We start from the raw sequence: 20,499 nt of genomic DNA on the forward strand, positions 1-20,499 counted from the left end.
AGCCAGGGGAGCCCCGTTTGGAAACCATCCCTGCTACTCCCCAGCTACTGGTGGGCTGATCAGGGGCTGACTGGGAAATGTGTTTCTTTGTCCCTATTCCTATCCCTGCTTATTTCTCCCGGTGAACCAGGGTCTGTCACTCAGGAAGCTGAAGTTGTTCCGAAGACAGGGGCACTCGAAGCAGGGTGGCTGTATTACCTATCATGCAAACCAGGACACTTGGAGAATGAAAAGGGGTGCTGTTAATAATTACACCAGGACCTGAGGTATAATGTGAGAAAAAAGAAATATTTGGTCACCCCAGCCATAAAGGATGCAGAGAACAAAGATAACAAATTCCCAGTTTCTAAGCTTAAAAAAAAAAAAAAAAAGGTGTAGAAGCAAAATAGTCTGGGGAAGAAGACACCAAGAGGAATTTTCTGCACTGCCTCTCCTCTTCCCCCAAGGATATAACCTTCTGTGTCTGGGAGGAGGGAAGAGTTACTCGGGGAAATGAAGAGTCAGATGTGAGTGTGCTGCCGTGCAGCCACATCTGGGGAGGGAGGATATCAGAACGCTCATCCCAGTGGGTGCGGGGATTTAGGACTAGGATGGGGCAGCATCCCCCTTTCTTTCTGGAGCTCCAGGAAGCAGCAGTCTGTGGACGAGGCCTGACACACAATCTCACGGAGAAAGCAGAGTGGAAATGGCCGACGGTGCATCAGAAGAGGAGAGGCTCGAATAACAGCCCAAGTCCCTGCAGAATCAGAGACGTGGAAGAGGGCAGCCATAGCTCCTCTGGGCCCGCTGAGACACATTAGCGAGAGAGAGAAGAGACACACGCAAAGAGCACAAGTGAAGCAAGAGCCAATTCTTCCGAGTGGTTCTGATAAAGGGGCACAGCCGGGTTGGACCACGTAACTGAAGGCCGTGGCCCTGCCAGGTGCCAGCAAGAAGCAGGCAGGCATGTGACGTGCCTCTACTCTCTATGCCTCTGCTAACATAGACACTGATCTGGAAGAAGGAGGAAAGGGAGAAACCCTGGGTTAATTGAACTGAAGTCTGAAATTACTAAAACAGTAAATTTACTTAGACATGGCCAGATTAAGGTTTCTGTCACTGGACTGAATGAAATGTGAAATATCTCCCTCACTGCAGGAATATTACCGTTATTTCTATAGGGACCTAGCCGTTTTTAAGTGATTACTCTGACACTGTACTTTATACAAAGTACACGAACACATACACATATATGTGTGTACACCTATGACAACCCTTTTAATGATGGGAGAAGGTCATCCTTATGACAACCGTATGACCACTTTACAAACGAAACTAAGGTTTAGAGAGAGGACAGACACAATTGTAAGGTGGCAGAGTTGGAACCTGAATCTGGGTCTGTGAGAATTCCAACCAAAATGGGAACCCAGAGCCTGAAATTTAATCACCCACAGAGCTCCCTCCTTTGGTTTCTAAATGAAGGGCTGAGCATTCTAACATTGTTCAGCACATTGCCAGCTCTACAGCTCTGAGGTCCTATAATTTAGAGCCTTTGTTCTCACTTAGTTTTGCCAGGCAAGTCCGGCTCCAGTATCCTGGAGCATCATTATGTTACAAAGGTAACTGCTTTCACTGCCTTTGCTTCAGCAGTTCACGTCTCCGTCTCCGATGTGTAAGGGACCAGTTCAAAGCCCACCACCCTTGAAACTCCTTAACCAACTTCACACTTGGCAATCTTTCCGTTCTGTGGCATTAACAGTTGCTCTGGCAATCTTGCATGTAGTTAAAGTATCAAATCTATTATATTTAGGTCAGGGGTGCCTGTGTGGCTCAGCTGGTTGAGCGTCTGACTCTTTTACTTTGGTTCAGATCAAAATCTTATGGTTGGTGGGATTGAGCCCTGAGTCAGATTCCATGCTGAGAGCTTGGAGGCTGCTTGGGATTCTCGCTCTCCTCTTTCTCTGCTCCTCCCCTGCTCTTGCTCTCTCATTCAAAATAAACAAATAAATACATAGACTTAAAAAAATTACATGTGGCTAATTATCTATTCATTCAATAAGCAACTGTTTGCTACTGCCTCACGCAGACCTAGGAATTTGATCACATTATTTCTTCCTTCTCCCTTTCTCTCCTTTCTCTCTTTCAGTGATTGTTTAATCCCTAGAATCCAGATTTGAAGTATCCATTCTTACAGGAACTAGTGTTTCCTACTGTAGCCAAAAAAGATTGGTGTGGATACAATAAAGGTAGCTTTGTAATTTATAACACACACACACACACACACACACACACACATTCCTTCATTTGGTTTTCTGGCATTTCCAAGTCTGCAGTAAAAGTTTCACTACGGGGGCACGTGGGTGGCTCAGTCAGTTAAGCACCTGACTCCTCATTTCGCCTCAGGTTATGATCTCATGGTTTGTGAGTTCGAGCCCTGCAGTAGGTTCTGTGCTGACAGTGTAGATTCTACTTGGGATTCTCTCTCTCCTTCTCTCTCTGTCCCCCACCCCCAAAATAAATAAACTTTTTAAAAAAGTGATTTAAAAAATATTTTTAAAAGTTTCAGTATGAATTTTTTCTCTGGTCTACAACGGGGCAGCATTGTGCTTGTGCAACCTTAAAGAGCCCATTCAAATTTAGGAGAAGCAGACACCTATCCTAAGGAGACACAAACAACTGATGACACTCTCACAGGGATGCTTCTGTGTTAAAAAGTTCAGAAAGTCGAAAAGAGCTCCTGGAGTTGTATTCCAAAATTACGTTCAGGAAGGCTGGTGTTAGCAGGCTTCAACCCGTGGGCAACTCAACAGCAAGCGTAAGAGGACTGGGGACAACAGCTTCTTCTGGCAGAAGGAGAGCCTAATGCAGACTGGTGTAGAATGCATGAGCAGCTCTTTTATGTCAAACTTTTTTCAGGATCCAGCTTGATAGATCAGCTTGTTGGCCCTGAGTACAGGGTCTTCTCATCCACGCTTTGAACATTACAGGAAATAATTTCCTTCCTTGAACTTTATCAAGCTGGCTACTTATCACAACAGAGCAAAGGGGGATAGGCCTTTTAAAAGTGATGTTGAGGGGCACCTGGCCCACTCAGTCGGTTAAGCTTCAGGACTCTTGGTTTCAGCTCAGGTCATGATCTCGTCGTTTGTGAGATCAAGCCCTGCATTGGGATTCTTGCATTTGGGACTCTCTCTGCCCCTCCCCTGCTTACTAGCTCTCTCAAAATAAATAAATAAAACTTAAAAAATATAATAAAGCTGATGTTGAGATTGGCAACCAGGGCAATTCCCCCGGCTATAACTGCAGACATACCAACAGCAGCAGTAATCATGGTGGCAATGCACCTCCACGAAGGAATCTACGTGCTCCTTGCAAGTAAGTATCTCATTGAAATACGCAAATATCTTTTCTTCAGCATGATTATGAAACATTGCATATTCAAAGCTCAGGCCTTCCTCAAAACTTCTGGGAAAGAGTGGGGTCTGTGACATTTGTTCTTTTATAGGCTTTGTGTGAGGAAAAAAGGTTTTGAAGTCTTTGATCTTTCCAGTAGATTTACATTTGTATATGAAGGCAAATGTTTCCAGGAGCTGTCTGCACCTTTCCTCAGGAGCTGGTCAAAGAGGAGGCTCATGTCCTTGCTCCAGCTGGGGCTAGGAAGAGCATGGTCCTTATAAATGACCTTCTCAGAATAAAACAACCTTGGAAGTGGCCGTGGATCCCTTGACGGTGGGGACTCATCTCCCTGTGGGCCACGCAGAAAGCAGCTTTGCAGTCTGGCTCCAAAGGTGTGTGGGGCTCTGGTCCCAAAGACTGCATAGCTGCTGGCCAGCACACTCCCACCCCCAACACAGAGGGGCACGTGACCCAGGTCACAATTATTTCTTTCAGTCATCAAGAGGCAGGTACTAATATTCCTATTTTATAGATGAGGAAACTGAGGGTTGGTTTAAATTATTTTATTGCCCCCAAACACAAAATTAGGAATTGGTGCAGCTCATACTTGAATCAAAGTCTAACACCGCCTTATCATACTAAACTTTTAGAGCACTTAATTCCTTTACAGTTTTGTTCCAGCCAAATCATCTGCAAGCTGCAATATCTGACTCTTCAAAAATGTGTCCTACACTTTCTGTTTGAAGACTGGCATTCTTCCATCATTAAAAAGGTTCTTTCTCCTTTAGCAAAAGTTGAATGATAAACTCTTCAAACATTTTTAAAATAGTGTGACTTGCTTAACGTGTTTTTTGCTTTTTGTTGTTTTCAGAACATAACAAAGCATTTTGAGTACTTAAAGTGACTGGCAGTATTTCTATCCAGACTTATGCCCAGGGATTCCCTGAATTCCATTTTTGAGTACCTAGCTTTCATTTTCAATCATTGTATTAGATCAAATACCCGCTTCCCTCTGATTTCATTAATATTTCAGTTAGAGGAAGTCATGTTGGGGAGGAAAAGGTAACCAAGCAAAGTGAAAGCAAAACATCTTTGTTTTAATTATGTCAAAGAAGGGACTGAGCTTCAGTGGCTCAGTCCATGAAGCGTCTGACTTCAGCTCGGGTCATGATCTCATGGCTTGTGAGTTCGAGGCCTTTATTAGGCTCTGCACTGACAATGCAGAGCCTGCCTGGGATTGTCTCTCCCTTTCTCTGTCCCTCCCCCACTTGGGCATTCTCTCTCTCTCTCTCTCAAAATAAATAAAAATAAAACTTAAAAAAATAATAAATGAGTAGGTCAAAGAAACTTGGTTGCTAACAGTCCAGTTTATAAGAAAAAATCACACTGATGTTTAGAAATTTCCCCAGTTGAATAATAATGCATTCCCCAAAATGAATCAAGTGAAAATGTAGATATTTACCTGAAGGAAAAATGTAATGAAAGAAATAATTCCAAGGACTAGAAACAATAATGAAAATATGTTACTATTCTGTCGTTTTGTTTCAGGATCCTCAACTCTGGTAAAAACCTGTTAAGAAAATATTGAAAGGTTTCAGTTCAAGGCCTAAGGAAGTCATTCTGGGTCTGACTCGTGTCCTGTCAAGCACAGTATTTGGGGGTCAAGATAGCTTTAGTAAAACAGAAGTCAGGGCTGGTTTCCCTAATGCCAAACCTAAAGGTGTGTGTACTCTTCCTTCCTTAGGGGCTGAAAATGCGTCTGTCATTCCTAAAGGGATCCACTCCTTTTTCTGGGCACACCCCTCTTGGAGTAATTGAGTGCCCCAAGAGCCACACCTACTATGTAAAGTAGAAATGAGAATAAATACTGTCTTCTTCTTTTGATGGGAAACCACACTCAATGGCAGTTTGTTTTACAATTTGAACATTTCAAACTGGAGACAAACCTGCCGATGCTGTTTTGGTAAACTAGAGAGAGCCCAGGCCTTCAGCATGAAAGGAGCCTCCTTGAGGTAGGCTTTTTTGGATGGCCGGCTGGACAGCCAGCTGACCCAACACCACACATGGAGATCTTTCCAGAGATGGTAAGAAGGCTCATAGGATGTGTTGGGCTTAGAGAACACAGAAAGTCACCACTTCCCAGGAAAGAAACAACTCCCTTCACAGTGGGCCAAAACTGTCTTGTAACAGAGCTACACTCCTAATCCAACCTATTCAACTTTATACTCTGTAAAGTAACAACAGCCTTTTAGAGGAGATCAATTTTTGATGATTAGTTTTTGCAGCCAAAAAAAAAAAAAGAAAAAAAGCAAACAATCAGCAAGCCCTTATTCCGTGACAGATATTCAGATATTCTTCTACACAAATTCATGTATATTGTTCCTTTTATCCCATCACCTCCTAAGGTTTATTATCATCACCACTTTATAAACGGTAACTGAAGCTCAGAGAGGCTAATTAACCTGTTTGAGTTAACACAGCCAGCAAGTGATGGCCCAAGAGATAAACATGAGCAATCTAACTCAGAGCCCACAGCCTTAAATTCTGTGTTACAAACCTTCAACCAGGCAGATAACTGGTTGCCTAACCAATGTGCTAGCCCTGGATCATTTGCTTCCAGCCTTACTGTTACATGAGGAATGAGAAAAATATAAAGTTCTTTGGCTGAGTTTTTGTTACATACAGCCAAACCCATTCCTATTTCCATTTTTTTTTTCTGATGATGCAAACTGTCTACCTCCCTGACTGTACAACAAATGTTAGAACAGGGATCAGCTCCCTGTGGACCACCAGCCAAATGTCTATATAAAGTCTTAATGGGATACTGCCATGTTTGTTTCTGCTTGTATATGGGTGCTTCTGCACTACAACAGTAGAGCTAAGTATTTGCAACAGAGACCATCTGGCCCTCAAAATCTAAACTGTTTACTATCTTACCCTTTAAAGAAAAAGTCTGCTAACCCTTGTCCTAGAACATATGCTCTATGCAATCAGACACTAACTCCTTCTTGGTATTTTTCACCACCTAGAATAGTATATGGCTCAGAGCAGTCACTGAAAAAAATATTCTTGAATGAATACATTATACATATGAGTATCAACCAGAAATAAGTTAGCCAAGCATGGGTAGAGAGCTGAATATTTACGTAGTTTTTATAGTATAATCACAAGTTAGAGTTTCGCATCCTTCATGTAGGGATCAACTTCTTTCTCTGCAATTTTTTCAGCAGGTATGGTGGCAAGGGTATCCTCAGCTTGATATATGAACATCTACCATTAAACAGAGAGCATTCCTGCCTGGGTTGTAGCATTATTGTTGAAAATGCCTTCTTTAAAAGCAGGTGCAGACAAAATATGTCAACCTTTCAGAAGCTGTTGCTTTTTGTTTTCATCTTTACAAGTGGGATGGACACGTCACAGAGGCGGCATTCCTGCTTGTGTCCTGACAAGTGCGTCTGTCCCAGAATGGTTCTGTCTCAAGCCAGTCTGACAAGCACATTGGTGACAGGACTTTTCATGACGTCTACTCAGAGCCCAGTGACGGCAGGCAAGAGAGAGTCATCTAGTCGGTTTTGTGACTATTTCAGCAATCTGGGCCCTAAGACAGCAACCAACCGCAAGGATGAAGGAAAGCTTGAAAAAGTAGTCTTTCTATCACAAATCAGATTTGCATTCTTACATCTTCAAGTTGCAGAGTTTCATATGAAGGTCCTCATTTTTTTGTGGCTTGTGTGTACACTTACAAATATAAACAGCTCATTCTTTAGTCAGGCCTCACAAGTCAATCCAAAAAAATGGACATAAACACTTACCCCTATAATCCTTGAAAATATTACTGAAAATGCTGGTTGCAGGCCTCCATTTATAATAGCACAGAATATACCAACCACAAAATAAGGCCATTCAGTTATATTGAGCTTCAGAATCCTCCAGAAGGAAACTGGAGGTACATGTTCATCCTGGGAAACAAAATATGACAACAGGCTAGTTATAAAAAGACTGATCCTCAATTGATTTAATGATAAACACTTCTTCAGTATGCACAAATTTTTAAATGAAGATTTTTTTATTCCTGTTTTCTTATGAATTGGTGGCTATTTAACTTTTTAAAAAAGATTGTTATATTACTCCTTTATATTTTAAGAAATAAATGCTGTCTCCACAAACATTCAACCTGACATCTGGAAAATCACACTTGGAACAGGACAAGAGGATTTACAAGTAGGGATAAAAGAATAGAGCTATCCATATTTGAAGACCCCTTAGAATCTCTTTAACATTATAAATTCTAATTGTAAAATTCTTGTCCTATAAATTCTCATTCATACATTCTAACCTGAATCTAAAATGTTGAGATTTGGTCTGTGGAAGGTTTTGGGAGACACGACAGAAGGATTCTGGATAACCCTTTCTTGTTTTGACCCCTACCACCCCACTGCTAGCCCACCAAACTACGAAAGCCGCAGAGAGAGGGTTGAAGACATAACTACATCCTCCTCCATACCAAGTTCTCTTTTGTACCAAGCTTTCTATCTTGGCCTTGTGATGCATGTATACTCTTGCGGGTTGATCTTCTTCTAATTAAACTGGATCCTGAATCTTTTGGAGACATTTCCAAGGCATCAATTTCACTTATGGATTCATAAACTGCATTTTCTAATTCAATTTCATTTCCTCTTGTCTAAAGTAAACAAGAAATACGCACAAGTGGGTTAGGCTGGGAAAAAATAATGAAAGTTAATTGCCAACCATCAGCTATCAAGGAAAGTGGTAATTTACATCATTATAGGAAAGGATAAAGTTAAGTTGCTGAGGGTTTCTGTGCATGTGTGAATGTGTGATATATTTGAAAATTAAAACCACTGAAGAAGGATTGCCACTAAATATGCTGAAATAACATGACATCCTTTCCTTATATCTTACGTTGTGATGTCCTTTTTGTGGTTGTTTGGGCCTCAATCCTATTTGCTTTGGACCAGTGCTATCAATGGGAATATGATCCAAGCCATTCTGTGACCCATACTTGTCATTTAAAATTTTTTCAGTAGCTGAGGAGTCTGGGTCGTTCAGTCAGGTAAGCGTCCAACTTTGGCTCAGGCCATCATCTCATGGTTCATGGGTTCCAGCCCCATGTCGGGCCCTGTGCTGATAGCTCAGAATCTGGAGCCTGCTTCAGATTCTGTGTCTCCCTCTCTATGCCCCTCACCAACACACTCTGTCTCTGTCTCTCAAAAATGAATAAATGTTAAAAAAACTTTTTAAAATGAAAAATAAATAAATAAAATAAAATTTTCTCAGTGGCCACATTAAAAAATATAAGAGGGAAATCCGTTTGTACTATGTATTTGGTTTAAATCTAATATATGCAAGATACTGGCATTTCAACATGCAATCAATGTAAAAACTTACTGCGATATTTTGCATTCTTCTTTGGTACCACGTCCTTGGAATATGGTATGCATTTTCTCCCTAAAACACTTCATTTCAGAATAACTACCACTGACATGTCAGTAATTACATGTGGCTAATGCCTACTATGGTGGATAGATTACCTTTCAACGTTTTTAAATGTTTAATTTTCTCTAATTATCCTTCTTTATTTTTCCTCCTTTTAAATGGGGGAAAAATCTGGTCTGAATTCCCCAGTTATTTTTCTCACTTATTAACAAAATCAAGTAATGTTTATTTATAGTACTAAACACACAAAATCAGCTTATACCTGAGACAGTTCAGGAAAATTCTATAGTTGGATTATACCTGCATTGTGACAAGTTTGAAGTAAATGCCTTCCTCTTTCATGAGTTCATCATGATTTCCTTTCTCCACAATGACTCCATCATCAAAACCGGCGATGACATCAGCATTACGAATTGTAGACAAACGATGAGCTACCACTATGGTGGTCCGGCCTTTTCTGGCCTAAAGAGAAAGGTTAGGTTTTTGAATAAATGAACACTTACATGCAAAAATTCATTCAATTTAGATTTACTTGGACACTGTAAAGCCATCTAAACTATATAAGGTACTCTTGCTTCAGTAAATGTATAGTCAATTGATAATGATTTAAAAATGTTTTATTATTAACACAAATATGATAATCACCTAGTAATGTTATGTAAGCTTCTAAATATTTTACTTAACCTCTATCAGCCTCAGTTTACAATAGTAATAAGGGGTTTATACAAAGTAATAAATGCTACGGTCCAGGCACTGGCCAGTCAGAGCAGACACAGGTCAATGGGCATTACTGGTGCAGACTAGATAGCATCAGTCTGGGGATCCATGGCATCCCATCTCACAGGATCTCTGGATGATTCAGATGGACAAGGAGTGTGAGGCAGCAGCATTCAGTCTCCAGTGTCACACTGATCTGAATTCAAACCTTAGTTCTGCCAATTATAAATTCTAGGATTTTATTCAACTCTTTTAACTTATGTGAGTTCGATTTGTTCACATATAAAATGGAGATAACATTAGTACTCACTTCTTAGAGTAGTTGTGATGACCAAATAATATAATGTACATAAAGCATTATGATATATGCACTGTAAGTGCTTAATAAATGGTACTCACTCCTAGGTAGAAGCATTATGGAAAAACTGAAGAGCTATGCAAATGTTTTTCTTTTTTTTTTTTTTTAAAGAGTTCCCCCCTTTTTTTTTTTAACGTGTATTTATTTTTGAGAGAGAGACAGAATGTGAACGGGGGAGGGACAGAGAGAGAGAGAGACACAGAATCGGAAGCAGGCTCCATGCTCTGAGCTGTCAGCACAGAGCCCGACGTGGGGCACAAACCACAAACCACAAACCCACAAACCGTGAGATCATGACCTGAGCTGAAGTCTGGCACTTAACCAACTGAGCCACCCAGGTGCCCCTTAAAGCCTGGAGTTTTAAAGATCAGTAGGCTTGCCTGGGACAGAGCCGGGACGGCACTGTGCTGCTCCTGGGGAGAAGGCAGGCAAACAACCTGGGGACAGATAGTGTGTAAACAGCTACCTGAAAAATGCTTGGGGCACACTGGGGGATACTGTTTGCTGTTCTGAGAGCAGGAGGCAGAGTTCATGGAATTGCCCCTTGGGGACAAGGGAGCTGGCAGGTGCCATTTCGCATAAACACAGAGTCACCTGCAGGAAGCACCGCAGCACCAGCACCAGCACCAGCACCAGCACAGGCTGCCTGACTCACTTACACCAAGCTCCACACCCCTGTGCTCTGGCAGAACTGTCCTTCTCGGTCAAGCGTGTCTCATTCCCAGTGCTGTGGACCCCTTCCCCAGAAGACCAGGACAAGCCCTTGCCCACACCATGTCTCTAAAGCCTGGCGTTTTAAAGGTCAGCAGGCTTGGCTGGGATAGAGCCAAGAGGTCACTGTGCTGCTCCTAGAAAGAAGGCAGGCAAAAACCCTGGAGGCAGACAGTATGGAAAGAGCAATGTGAAAAAACATCTGGGGTAAACTGTGGGGAGATTATCCACTATTCTTGGAGTACTTCCCTGTCAGGCAGCATTCCTCGAGACGTGTCTCTGGGAACAAAGGAGCTGTCTGGCTGGTGCCACTTCCCTCCCTGGCCCCTCAGCATAAACAGAGAGCTACCTGAGGGAAACAGCTCAGCTCAGACAAAGGCTGCCTAACTTGCTGAAACCAAGCTCCCCCTCACCATGCTCTGGCGGGACTGCCATTCTAAGTCAGACTTGCGTTAGTCTCAGAGTGGCGAGGTCCTCCCCGAGAAGACCAGCACCCACTCATGCCCACTCTACGTCTCCCAATCAGAGAGTTGTGCAGGGCCTCAGTTCTGGGGAGTTGGTATAAAGTCTCACTTCACAAGCAGACCAGAGCATACCTAGTTAAAACCACATTCAGGCCAAGGATCAAACACTGCCCACAGCAGACAAGGAGAGCCTCTGCAGATGCCTGGCCTGAAGGATAGAGCAGCCAAAACACAATAACAGAGCACACATAGCACAAACCAGAGACACTCCCTGAAGCACCAGGCCCTGGATACTACATGACTACTTCTTTATAAGATCATCATTTTCAGAAGCAGGAGACATAAATGGCCTTTCTAACACAGAGAAGAAGGCAGACACTTAGAACATACTAAGACAGAGGAATTTATCCCAAATGAAAGAACAAGATAAAGCCATGGCCAGAGAACTAAGCAAAACAGATATAAGTAACATGCCTGATGGAGAATTTAAAGCAACAATCATAAGGATCTTCACTGGGGACTTGAGAAAAGAAGATTTCAGGGAGATCCCTACCACAGAGATTGGAAACAGGTTTGATGCAATGAACAGCAGGCTGGAAGAATCAAAGGAATGAACTAGTGACCTAGAAAACAAAATAATGAAAAATAATAAAGCTGAACAAAAGAGAAAGAATTGTGGAATATGAGAATAGACTTTGGGAACTCAGTGACTCCATCAAACATAGTAACATTCCTAATATAGGAGTCCCAGGACAGGAAGAGAAAAGGGGGCAGAAAAATTATTTCAAGAAATAATAGCAGAAAAATTCCCTAATCTAACAACAACAACAACAACAACAAAACCAGACATCCAAATCCAGAAGACAAAAAGAATTCCTATTAAAATCAACAAAAGCAGGCCAACACCAAGACACACTGTAATTAAATTTGCTAAATATAGTGATAAAAAAAAAATCTTAAAGGCAGCAAGAAAAAAAAGTGTTAACTTACAAGGGAAAACCCGTAAGACTAGCTGGAGATCTCTCAACAGAAACTTGGGAAGTCAAAAAGGAGTGCCAGGATATATTTAAGCGCTGAAAGGGAAAAATGTGCAGCCAAGAATACTCTATTCTGCAAGGCTACCATTCAGAACAAAAGGAGAGATAGAGTTTCCCAGACAAACAAAAACTAAAGGAGTTTGTGACCACTAAAAAAGCCCTGCAAGAAATATTAAAGGGTACGCTTTGAGTGCAACAGAGAGACCAAAAGTGACAAAGACAAAAAAGGATCAGAGAAAACCTCTAGAAACAATGACAAAACAAGTAGTAAATTGGCATTAAATACATCTCTATCAATAATTACTTTGAATGTTAATGGATTAAACACTCCAATCAAAAGACTCAGGGTGTCAGAATGAATAAAAAAATAAGATCCATCTATATGCTGCCTACAAGAGACTCATTTTAGAACCAAAGACATCTACAGGTTGAAAGTGAGGAGGTGGAGAAACATTTATCACATAAATGGATATCAAAAGAAAGCCAGAGTAGCAATACTTATATTGGATAAACCAGACTTTATTTATTTTTTCAATATATGAAGTTTATCGTCAAACTGGTTTCCATACAACACCCAGTGCTCATCCCAAAAGGTGCCCTCCTCAATACCCATCACCCACCCTCCCCTCCCTCCCACCCCCCATCAACCCTCAGTTTGTTTTCAATTTTTAAGAGTCTCTTATGCTTTGGCTCTCTCCCACTCTAACCTCCTTTTTTTTTTTTCCTTCCCCTCCCCCATGGGTTTCTGCTAAGTTTCTCAGGATCCACATAAGAGTGAAACCATATGGTATCTGTCTTTCTTTGTATCACTTATTTCACTTAGCATAACACTCTCCAGTTCCATTCATGTTGCTACAAAGGGCCATATTTCATTCTTTCTCATTGCCACGTAGTACTCCATGTGTATATAAACCACAATTTCTTTATCCATTCATCAGTTGATGGACATTTAGGCTCTTTCCATAATTTGGCTATTGTTGAGAGTGCTGCTATAAAAATTGGGGTATAAGTGCCCCTATGCATCAGTACTCCTGTATCCCTTGGGTAAATTCCTAGCAATGCTATTGCTGGGTCATAGGGTAGGTCTATTTTTATTTTTTTGAGGAACCTCCACACTGTTTTCCAGAGTGGATAAACCAGACTTTAAAACAAAGACTGTAAAAAGAGGCAAAGATGGGTATTATATAATCATAAAGGGGACAATCCAACAAGAAGATATAACAATTACAAATACGCACCCAACATGTAAGCACCCAAATATATAAAACAATTAATAACAAACATAAAGGAACTAACTGAAATAACACAATAATAGTAAGGGACTTTAACACCCACTTACATCAATGGACAGTCATCTAAACTGAAAATAAACAAGGAAACAATGGCTTTGAATGACACACTGGACTAGATAGATTTAACAGATATATTCAGAACATTTCATCTTAAAACAGCAGAATACATATTCTTTTCAAGTGCACATGGAACATTCTCCAGAATAGTTCACATATTAGCCAACAACAAAAAAAAAACCTCAACAAACACAGAAACATTGAAATCATACCATGCACCTTTTCTGACCACAACACTATGAAATAAAGTCAATCATAAAAAAAAATCTGAAAAGACCACAAATACATGGAGGCTCAACAACACACTATCAAACAATGAATGAGTCAACCAGGAAATCAAAGAAGAAATTTAAAAATACATGGAAAAAAATAAAAATGAAAACACAGAAGTCCCAAACCTTTGGGATGCAGCAAAAGCAGTTCTAAGAGGGAAGTATATAGCAATACAGGCCTATTTCAAAAGCAAGAAAAATCCCAAATAAACAACCTACTGTGACACCTAAAGGAGGTAGAAAAAGAACAACAAATGAAACCTAGAGCCTTAGAAGGAAGGAAATAATAAAGACTAGATCAGAAATAAATGATATAGGAAACCACAGACTAGGTCAATGAAATCAAGAGCTGGTTCTTTGAAAAAGTTAATAAAATTCATAAACCTCTAGCCAGATTTATCAAAAAGAAAAGAGCAAGGACCTAAATAAATAAAATCACAAATGAGAAAGGAAAAATAACAACCGACAACACAGAAATACAAACAATTATAAGAGAATATTATAAAAAACTATATGTCAACAATTTGGACAACCTGGAAGAAATGGATAAATTCCTAGAAATATATAAACTACCAAAACTGAAACAGGAAGAAATAGAAGACTTGAACAGACTGTAACCAGCAAAGAAATTGAATCAATAATCAAAAAACTCCCAACAAACAAAGTCAGGGCCAGGTGGCTTCAGAGGTGATTTCCAGTAAACATTTAAGGAAGAATTAATACCCATTCTTCTCAAACTATTCCAAAAATAGAAAAGGGAGGAAAACTTCCAAATTCATTCTATGAGGCCAGCATTATCCTGATACCAAAACCAGATAAGGACTCCACTAAAAACAGAACTACAGGTCAATATCCCTGATGAACATGGATATAAAAATTCTCAGTAAAATACTAGCAAACCAAATTCAACAATACGTTAAAAAGTCACCCACCACAATCAAGTGGGATTTACTCAGGGTAGTTCAATATTCTCAAATCAATCAACACGATACCGCACATTAATAAAAGAAAAGATAAGAACCATATGATAATTTCAATAGATTCAAAAAAAGCATTTGACAAAGTACAACATCCATTCATGGTAAAAAGCCCTGAACAAAGTAGGTTTAGAGGGAATATACCTCAACATAATAAAGGCCATATATGAAAAACCCACAGCTGGAGCACCTGGGTGGCTCAGCTGGTTAAGCATCTGACTCTTGGTTTCAGCTCAGGCCATGATCTCACAGTTCGTGAGTTGAAGTCCCACATCAGGCTATGTGCTGAGAGTGAGGAGACTGCTTAGGATTCTCTCTCCTTCCTCTCTTGCTGTCCCTCCCCCCGCTTGCACACTTGCTGTCTCTCTCTCTCTCTCTTTGTCTCTGTCAAAATAAAATTAATAAACTTAAAAAAAGAGAAAAACCCACAGCTAATATCATCCTCAGTGGGAAAAAACTGAATTTTTTCTCTATGGTCAGGAACAAGAAAGACATGTCTACTCTCACCACTATCATTTAACATAGCACTGGAAGTCCTAGCAACAGCAATCAGACAGCACAAAGAAATAAACAGCATCCATACTGGTAAGGAAGAAGTAAAACTACTTGCAGACGACATAATATTCTATATAACCCAAAAGACTTTACCAAAAAACTGCTAGAACTGATACATGAATTCATGTATCAGTAAAGTTGCAGGATACAAAATCAACATGCAGAAATCTGCTGCATTTCTATATATCAATAATGAAACATCAGAAAAGGAATCATCCATATACAATTGCACCCAAACCAGTAAGATACCTAGGAATAAATCTAACCAAAGAGGTGAAAGACTTGTACCCTGAAACTTTATAAACACCAATAAAACAAATTGAATATGACACAAGGAAATGGAAAAACAGTCCATGCTCATGAATTGAAAGAACAAACAGTGTCAAAATGTCTGTATTACTCAAAACAATCTATAGATTTAATGCAATCCCTATGAAAACACCAACAGCATTTTTCACAAAGCTAAAACAAACAATCCTAAAATGTATAGGGAACCACAAAAGACCCCAAATAGGCAGAGCAACCTTGAAAAAGAAAAGCAAAGCAGGAAGCAACACAATTCCAGACTTCAAGTTATATTACAAGGCTGTAGTGATCAAAACAGGATGGTACTGGCACAAAAACAGACACAAAGATAAATGGAACGGAAGAGAAAACCCAGAAATGAACACACAACTATATGCTCAATTAATCTTCAGCAAAGCAGGAAAGAATATCGAACAGGAAAAAGACAACTTCTTTAACAAATGGTTTTGGGAAAACTGGATAAATAACCACATGCAAACGTATTAAAGTCAACCACTTTCTTACAGCAACACAAAAATAAATTCAAAATGGATTACAGACCTAAATTTGAAAGTTGAAACCATAAAATTCCTAGAGCAACAACAGGTAGTAACCTCTATGACACTGGCCACAGCAACTTCTTTCTAGACATGTTTCCTCAGCCAAAGGAAACAAAAGCAAAAATGAACTAACAGGACTTAACTAACAGGACTTAAGCTTAAGTAAAAAGCTTCTGCATAGCAAAGGGAACAATAAACAAAAAAGGCAACCTATAGAATGGCAGAAGTTATTTGCAAATGGCATATATGATAAAGGTTAGTGTCCAAAATATATAAACAATTTATAAAACTCAACACTCAAAAAAATGAATAATCCAATTAAAACATGGGCAGAAGACATGAAAAGACATTTTTCCACAGAAGACATCCAGATGACCAACAGACACATGAAAAGATGCTCAATATCACTTATCAGCAAGGAAATACAAATCAAAATCACAGTGAGCCATTACCTCACACCTGTCAGAATGGCTAAAATCAACAACACAAGAAACAACAAGTATTGGTGAGGATGCTGAGAAAAAGAAATCCTCTCGCACTGCTGCTGGTGGGAATGCAAACTAGTGCAGCCACTGTGGAAAACAGTATGGAGGTTCCTCAAAAAATTAAAAATAGAACTACCCTATGATCCAGCAATTGCACTACTAGGCATTTACCCAAAGGATACACAAATACTAATTCAAAGGGATACATGCACCCCAATGTTTACAGTAGTATTAGCTATAATAGCCAAATTATGGAAATAGCCAAAAAGTATCCATCAACAGATGAAAAGGTAAAAAAGATATGGTATATATATACAATGAAATATTATTCAGCCATACAAAAGAATGAAATCTTGGCATTTGCAATGACATAGATGGAGGTAAAGAGCATTATGCTAAATGAAATTCAGTTAGAGAAAGACAAACACCATGTGATTTCACTCAAATGTGGAATTTAACAAACAAATCAAACAAGCAAAGAGAAAAAGAGAGAGGGAAGCAAACCAAGAAACAGACTCTTAACTATAGAGAACAAACTGAGGGTTGTGGGAGGTTGTTGGGGGGTGGGTGATGGGGATTAAGGAGAGCACTATTTTGATGAGCACCAGATGTATGGAAGTGTTAAATCACTATATTGTATACCTGAAACTAATATCATACTGTATGTTAACTAACTGGAATTTAAATAAAAACTTAAAAAAAGGTCTTCACATTCCTTGTCCTCACAGAACTAACCTGGTTACCAATACATGCCAGAGACCAAGCACACAAGACTGGCACAGTACACTCAAATCTGATTTCGTGAACAAGTCATGTGAACTCAAGGATTGCAGGAAAGTCAAACCCTGTTGACAGTCAAGGAATTTTCATGGCCCACGTAAGTTTCCAACATCATCAGTTCTCTGCGGACAAGAGGTTTCTCATTTCCGGTAGTCTTCAATAGGTATTTACATCTTGGAAATTAAATGTGAAACTTCAAATTATATTTTCCTCTTGTTGTCAAAACAGAAAGTCTAAATAACTGGGTTATCTCTAAGGTCTAATTTTCAAGATTGCAATGAAGACCAATTTTCTTTTGAATCTTTATTTCTCATTGTTTAATTTAAAAAATTCCCAAGTACCATTCAGTCAAAATTTGTTCATTTCTACTTTAAAAAGGAGATAAATAGAAATTAAATGAATAGGTCCAAATAGGACTGAAGATTTCATTTTGATAGCTTAAAAGACCACTTTAGGAGTCATCGGAAATGTCCCTTTTTAAAAATAGTATTATGCTCATGAATCAAGTCGGTGTGAATTGAGGCTCACAGACCTTATCCAGGGCCACCTGAACCACTGCTTCACTTTCACTGTCCAAGGCTGATGTGGCCTCATCCAGCAGGAGGATCTTAGGGTTGCGAACCAGGGCCCGAGCGATGGCAATTCTCTGTTTCTGTCCACCACTCAGCTGGGCCCCTCTCTCTCCAACCAGGGTATCAAATTTCTACAACACAGAAGATAAAGGCGGTTAGCAAAAGAACAAGCTATCTCAGGTCACATTTTAAGATGGGAAGTAATCCCATAAACAATCCAAGGCCCACAGGTAATACAGTCCAGTTCCTTAAAATTTAGCAAGAACCAACACCATTTTTTACAAATATGCCTACTACTAGTTGATGGTGCTAGAGCTTGAAAATCTGAAGGAATCTTGGTCTTTCTTCTTAGAAGGATCATCTATTTTTTTAGTAGATTCCTAACTTCTTATGCATTAGCCAGCATTCTATTCTTTGAATCTCTAGCATGGCAAAGATCAAGGAAGACTTACATTAGGGAGTTTCATGATAAAGTCATAGGCATTGGCTTCCTTGACAGCTTTCTCAATCTCCTCCATGGTGACATTTTCACGGCCATAGCAAATGTTTTCAGCTATTGTAGTGGCAAACAACACAGGTTCCTGACTCACCACACCAATGATTTCCCGAAGATATCTCACATTTATGGTCCTAATGTCCTGTCCATCAATACTAACCTGAAATAAAAAGTAAGTGTGATTTCCATGCACTGCAGATTTTTAATGTGAAATTTGCAATGGTAACTGCTGATTGCTGCAGCATCTAGTTCAGCAAGAGTCACCTCACCATGCCATCTGTGGGGTCATAGAGCCTCTGCATCAGCTGCACTGTCGTGCTTTTCCCACAGCCACTGTTCCCAACCAGGGCCACTGTCTGCCCACTCTGAACCTTCAGGTTGAGGCCCTTCAAGATCTAACAGAATGAATGAGAAATAAACTTAAGGGCAATACACAGATATTGGGACTATGAATTGACAGTTCAAGTCAAACCTAGGGTTAAATATACATTTCTTTAAAATCACTAAAAGAAAGTATCAGAGACTCCTCATCCAATACATGGTGGAATCGCTCATGAATCATTTATCATTGTACCTTAACTTCTTTTCGAGATGGGTAACTGAAGTGAACGTTTTTGAACTCCAGATTTCCCTTAATATTATCTGGTTTGTGTCCGTTCTTCGAATAGCTGTCAATACTTGGTTTCTAAACAGAATAAAATTTCAGAAGGTTTTTGTGGAGAGTTGGATAAAGCGATAAAGAGGATGACTTTTAATTAGAAAAACATTTAGAGAGATGTATAAATGGCTAGCCCAAACTTACATTATCAATTATCTTGAAGATTTCATAAGCCGCTCCTCTTGCATTTGCAAATGCTTCAATGCTTGGGGATGCCTGTCCAACACTAAAAGCCCCAATTAATACAGAAAAGAAAACCTGAAGAATGTGAAGGAAAATCATCAAGTTACTTAGTGTTTATTACATTTTTTTCCATACATCTTCCTTCTAACATAGCTAATTAAATGTTATTTTTATTTTTTTCAGCTAATTAAATTTTGAAATGGCAAGGCAACTTACGAATACTGGGTGTTAAAAACATTTCAACAATTTAAATACTTTAAAAAATTTTTTTAACTATTTATTTATTTATTTATTTATTTATTGTTGAGAGAGAGAGAGAGAGAGAGAGAGAGAGAGAGAGAGAGGAGACAGAGTGTGAGCAGGGGAGGGGCAGAGAGACAGGGAGACACAGAGTCTAAAGCAGGCTCGAGGCTCTGAGCTGTCAGTATAGAGACCGTGTGAGATCATGACCTGAGCTGAAGTCGGATGCTCAACTGACTGAGTCACCCAGGCGCCCCTAAATATTTTTTTGACTTATAATGCAGAATTAGTCTTACTTGCTCAGTGAAACAATGATATAAATTCCACAGGACCAAAATATAATAATAATTCTAGTATATATTTATTTAACGGCTAAGAAGTTTGGTTTAGATCATCAGCAGGGTAGAGGGGAGACAAACATCAATAGGAGTGTTAGAAAACCAAGGTCCAAATTCTGTCTGTTTTCCTTACCTGGCAACCTCAGAGTTGTATCAAATGAAACAGTATATATGAAAACATTTTGTAAATGATAAAGCATACATCTAGGGCATTATTCTTTATCGGGCTGTCTTCTTTCCTTCTAACAGACTGTGTTCTCTTTGAGGTCTGATAAACAGGTTTTCTATTTTTCATTTTGCCAAAATGAAAATGTTTTTCTTCAGGGTTACAGGCAACTAGTATCACTATTCATTTCTTTCTAAGTCACACAGATATTATATTACCCAATAATTTACCCAGAAGGAGTTTTGCTAAGTGATTGTATATTCATTTTCTCATGTTAGGACTTACAACTACACTGAAAAGTTATGGCAAAGTATTCCTGCCATTTTCATCTGGCAAAAGAGGTAGCATAAACTCGAAGTCTAGGTGGCTACCCCAAACCACACAGCTAGTAAGTGGCACAGCTGGAATTTGAACCAAGTCAGCCTGATTTCAAATCCCATGTTCTTACTCATATTCTGCACACT

The 20,499-nt window shown here is 39.5% G+C and overlaps 1 protein-coding gene and 1 pseudogene across 1 annotated transcript in view; both read right to left on the bottom strand.

Annotated features, from left to right (window-relative positions):
• The window catches only part of ABCB1 (ATP binding cassette subfamily B member 1), a 114,299-nt gene that overhangs the window by 36,324 nt on the left and 57,476 nt on the right, over positions 1-20,499 (bottom strand). The window contains exons 10-18 of the mRNA XM_030307890.1: positions 19,253-19,366; positions 19,025-19,135; positions 18,720-18,845; positions 18,407-18,610; positions 17,915-18,085; positions 9,133-9,294; positions 7,880-8,056; positions 7,188-7,334; positions 4,838-4,945 (exon numbers count right to left, since the gene is read on the bottom strand). Of these exons, the coding sequence (XP_030163750.1) occupies positions 4,838-4,945; positions 7,188-7,334; positions 7,880-8,056; positions 9,133-9,294; positions 17,915-18,085; positions 18,407-18,610; positions 18,720-18,845; positions 19,025-19,135; positions 19,253-19,366 (1,320 nt within the window). The remainder of the gene's footprint in view (positions 1-4,837; positions 4,946-7,187; positions 7,335-7,879; positions 8,057-9,132; positions 9,295-17,914; positions 18,086-18,406; positions 18,611-18,719; positions 18,846-19,024; positions 19,136-19,252; positions 19,367-20,499) is intronic.
• On the bottom strand, positions 2,582-4,527 carry LOC115508866 (annotated as a pseudogene).

Source organism: Lynx canadensis, chromosome A2 (assembly GCF_007474595.2).
Source record: "Lynx canadensis isolate LIC74 chromosome A2, mLynCan4.pri.v2, whole genome shotgun sequence".
NCBI lineage: Eukaryota > Metazoa > Chordata > Mammalia > Carnivora > Felidae > Lynx > Lynx canadensis.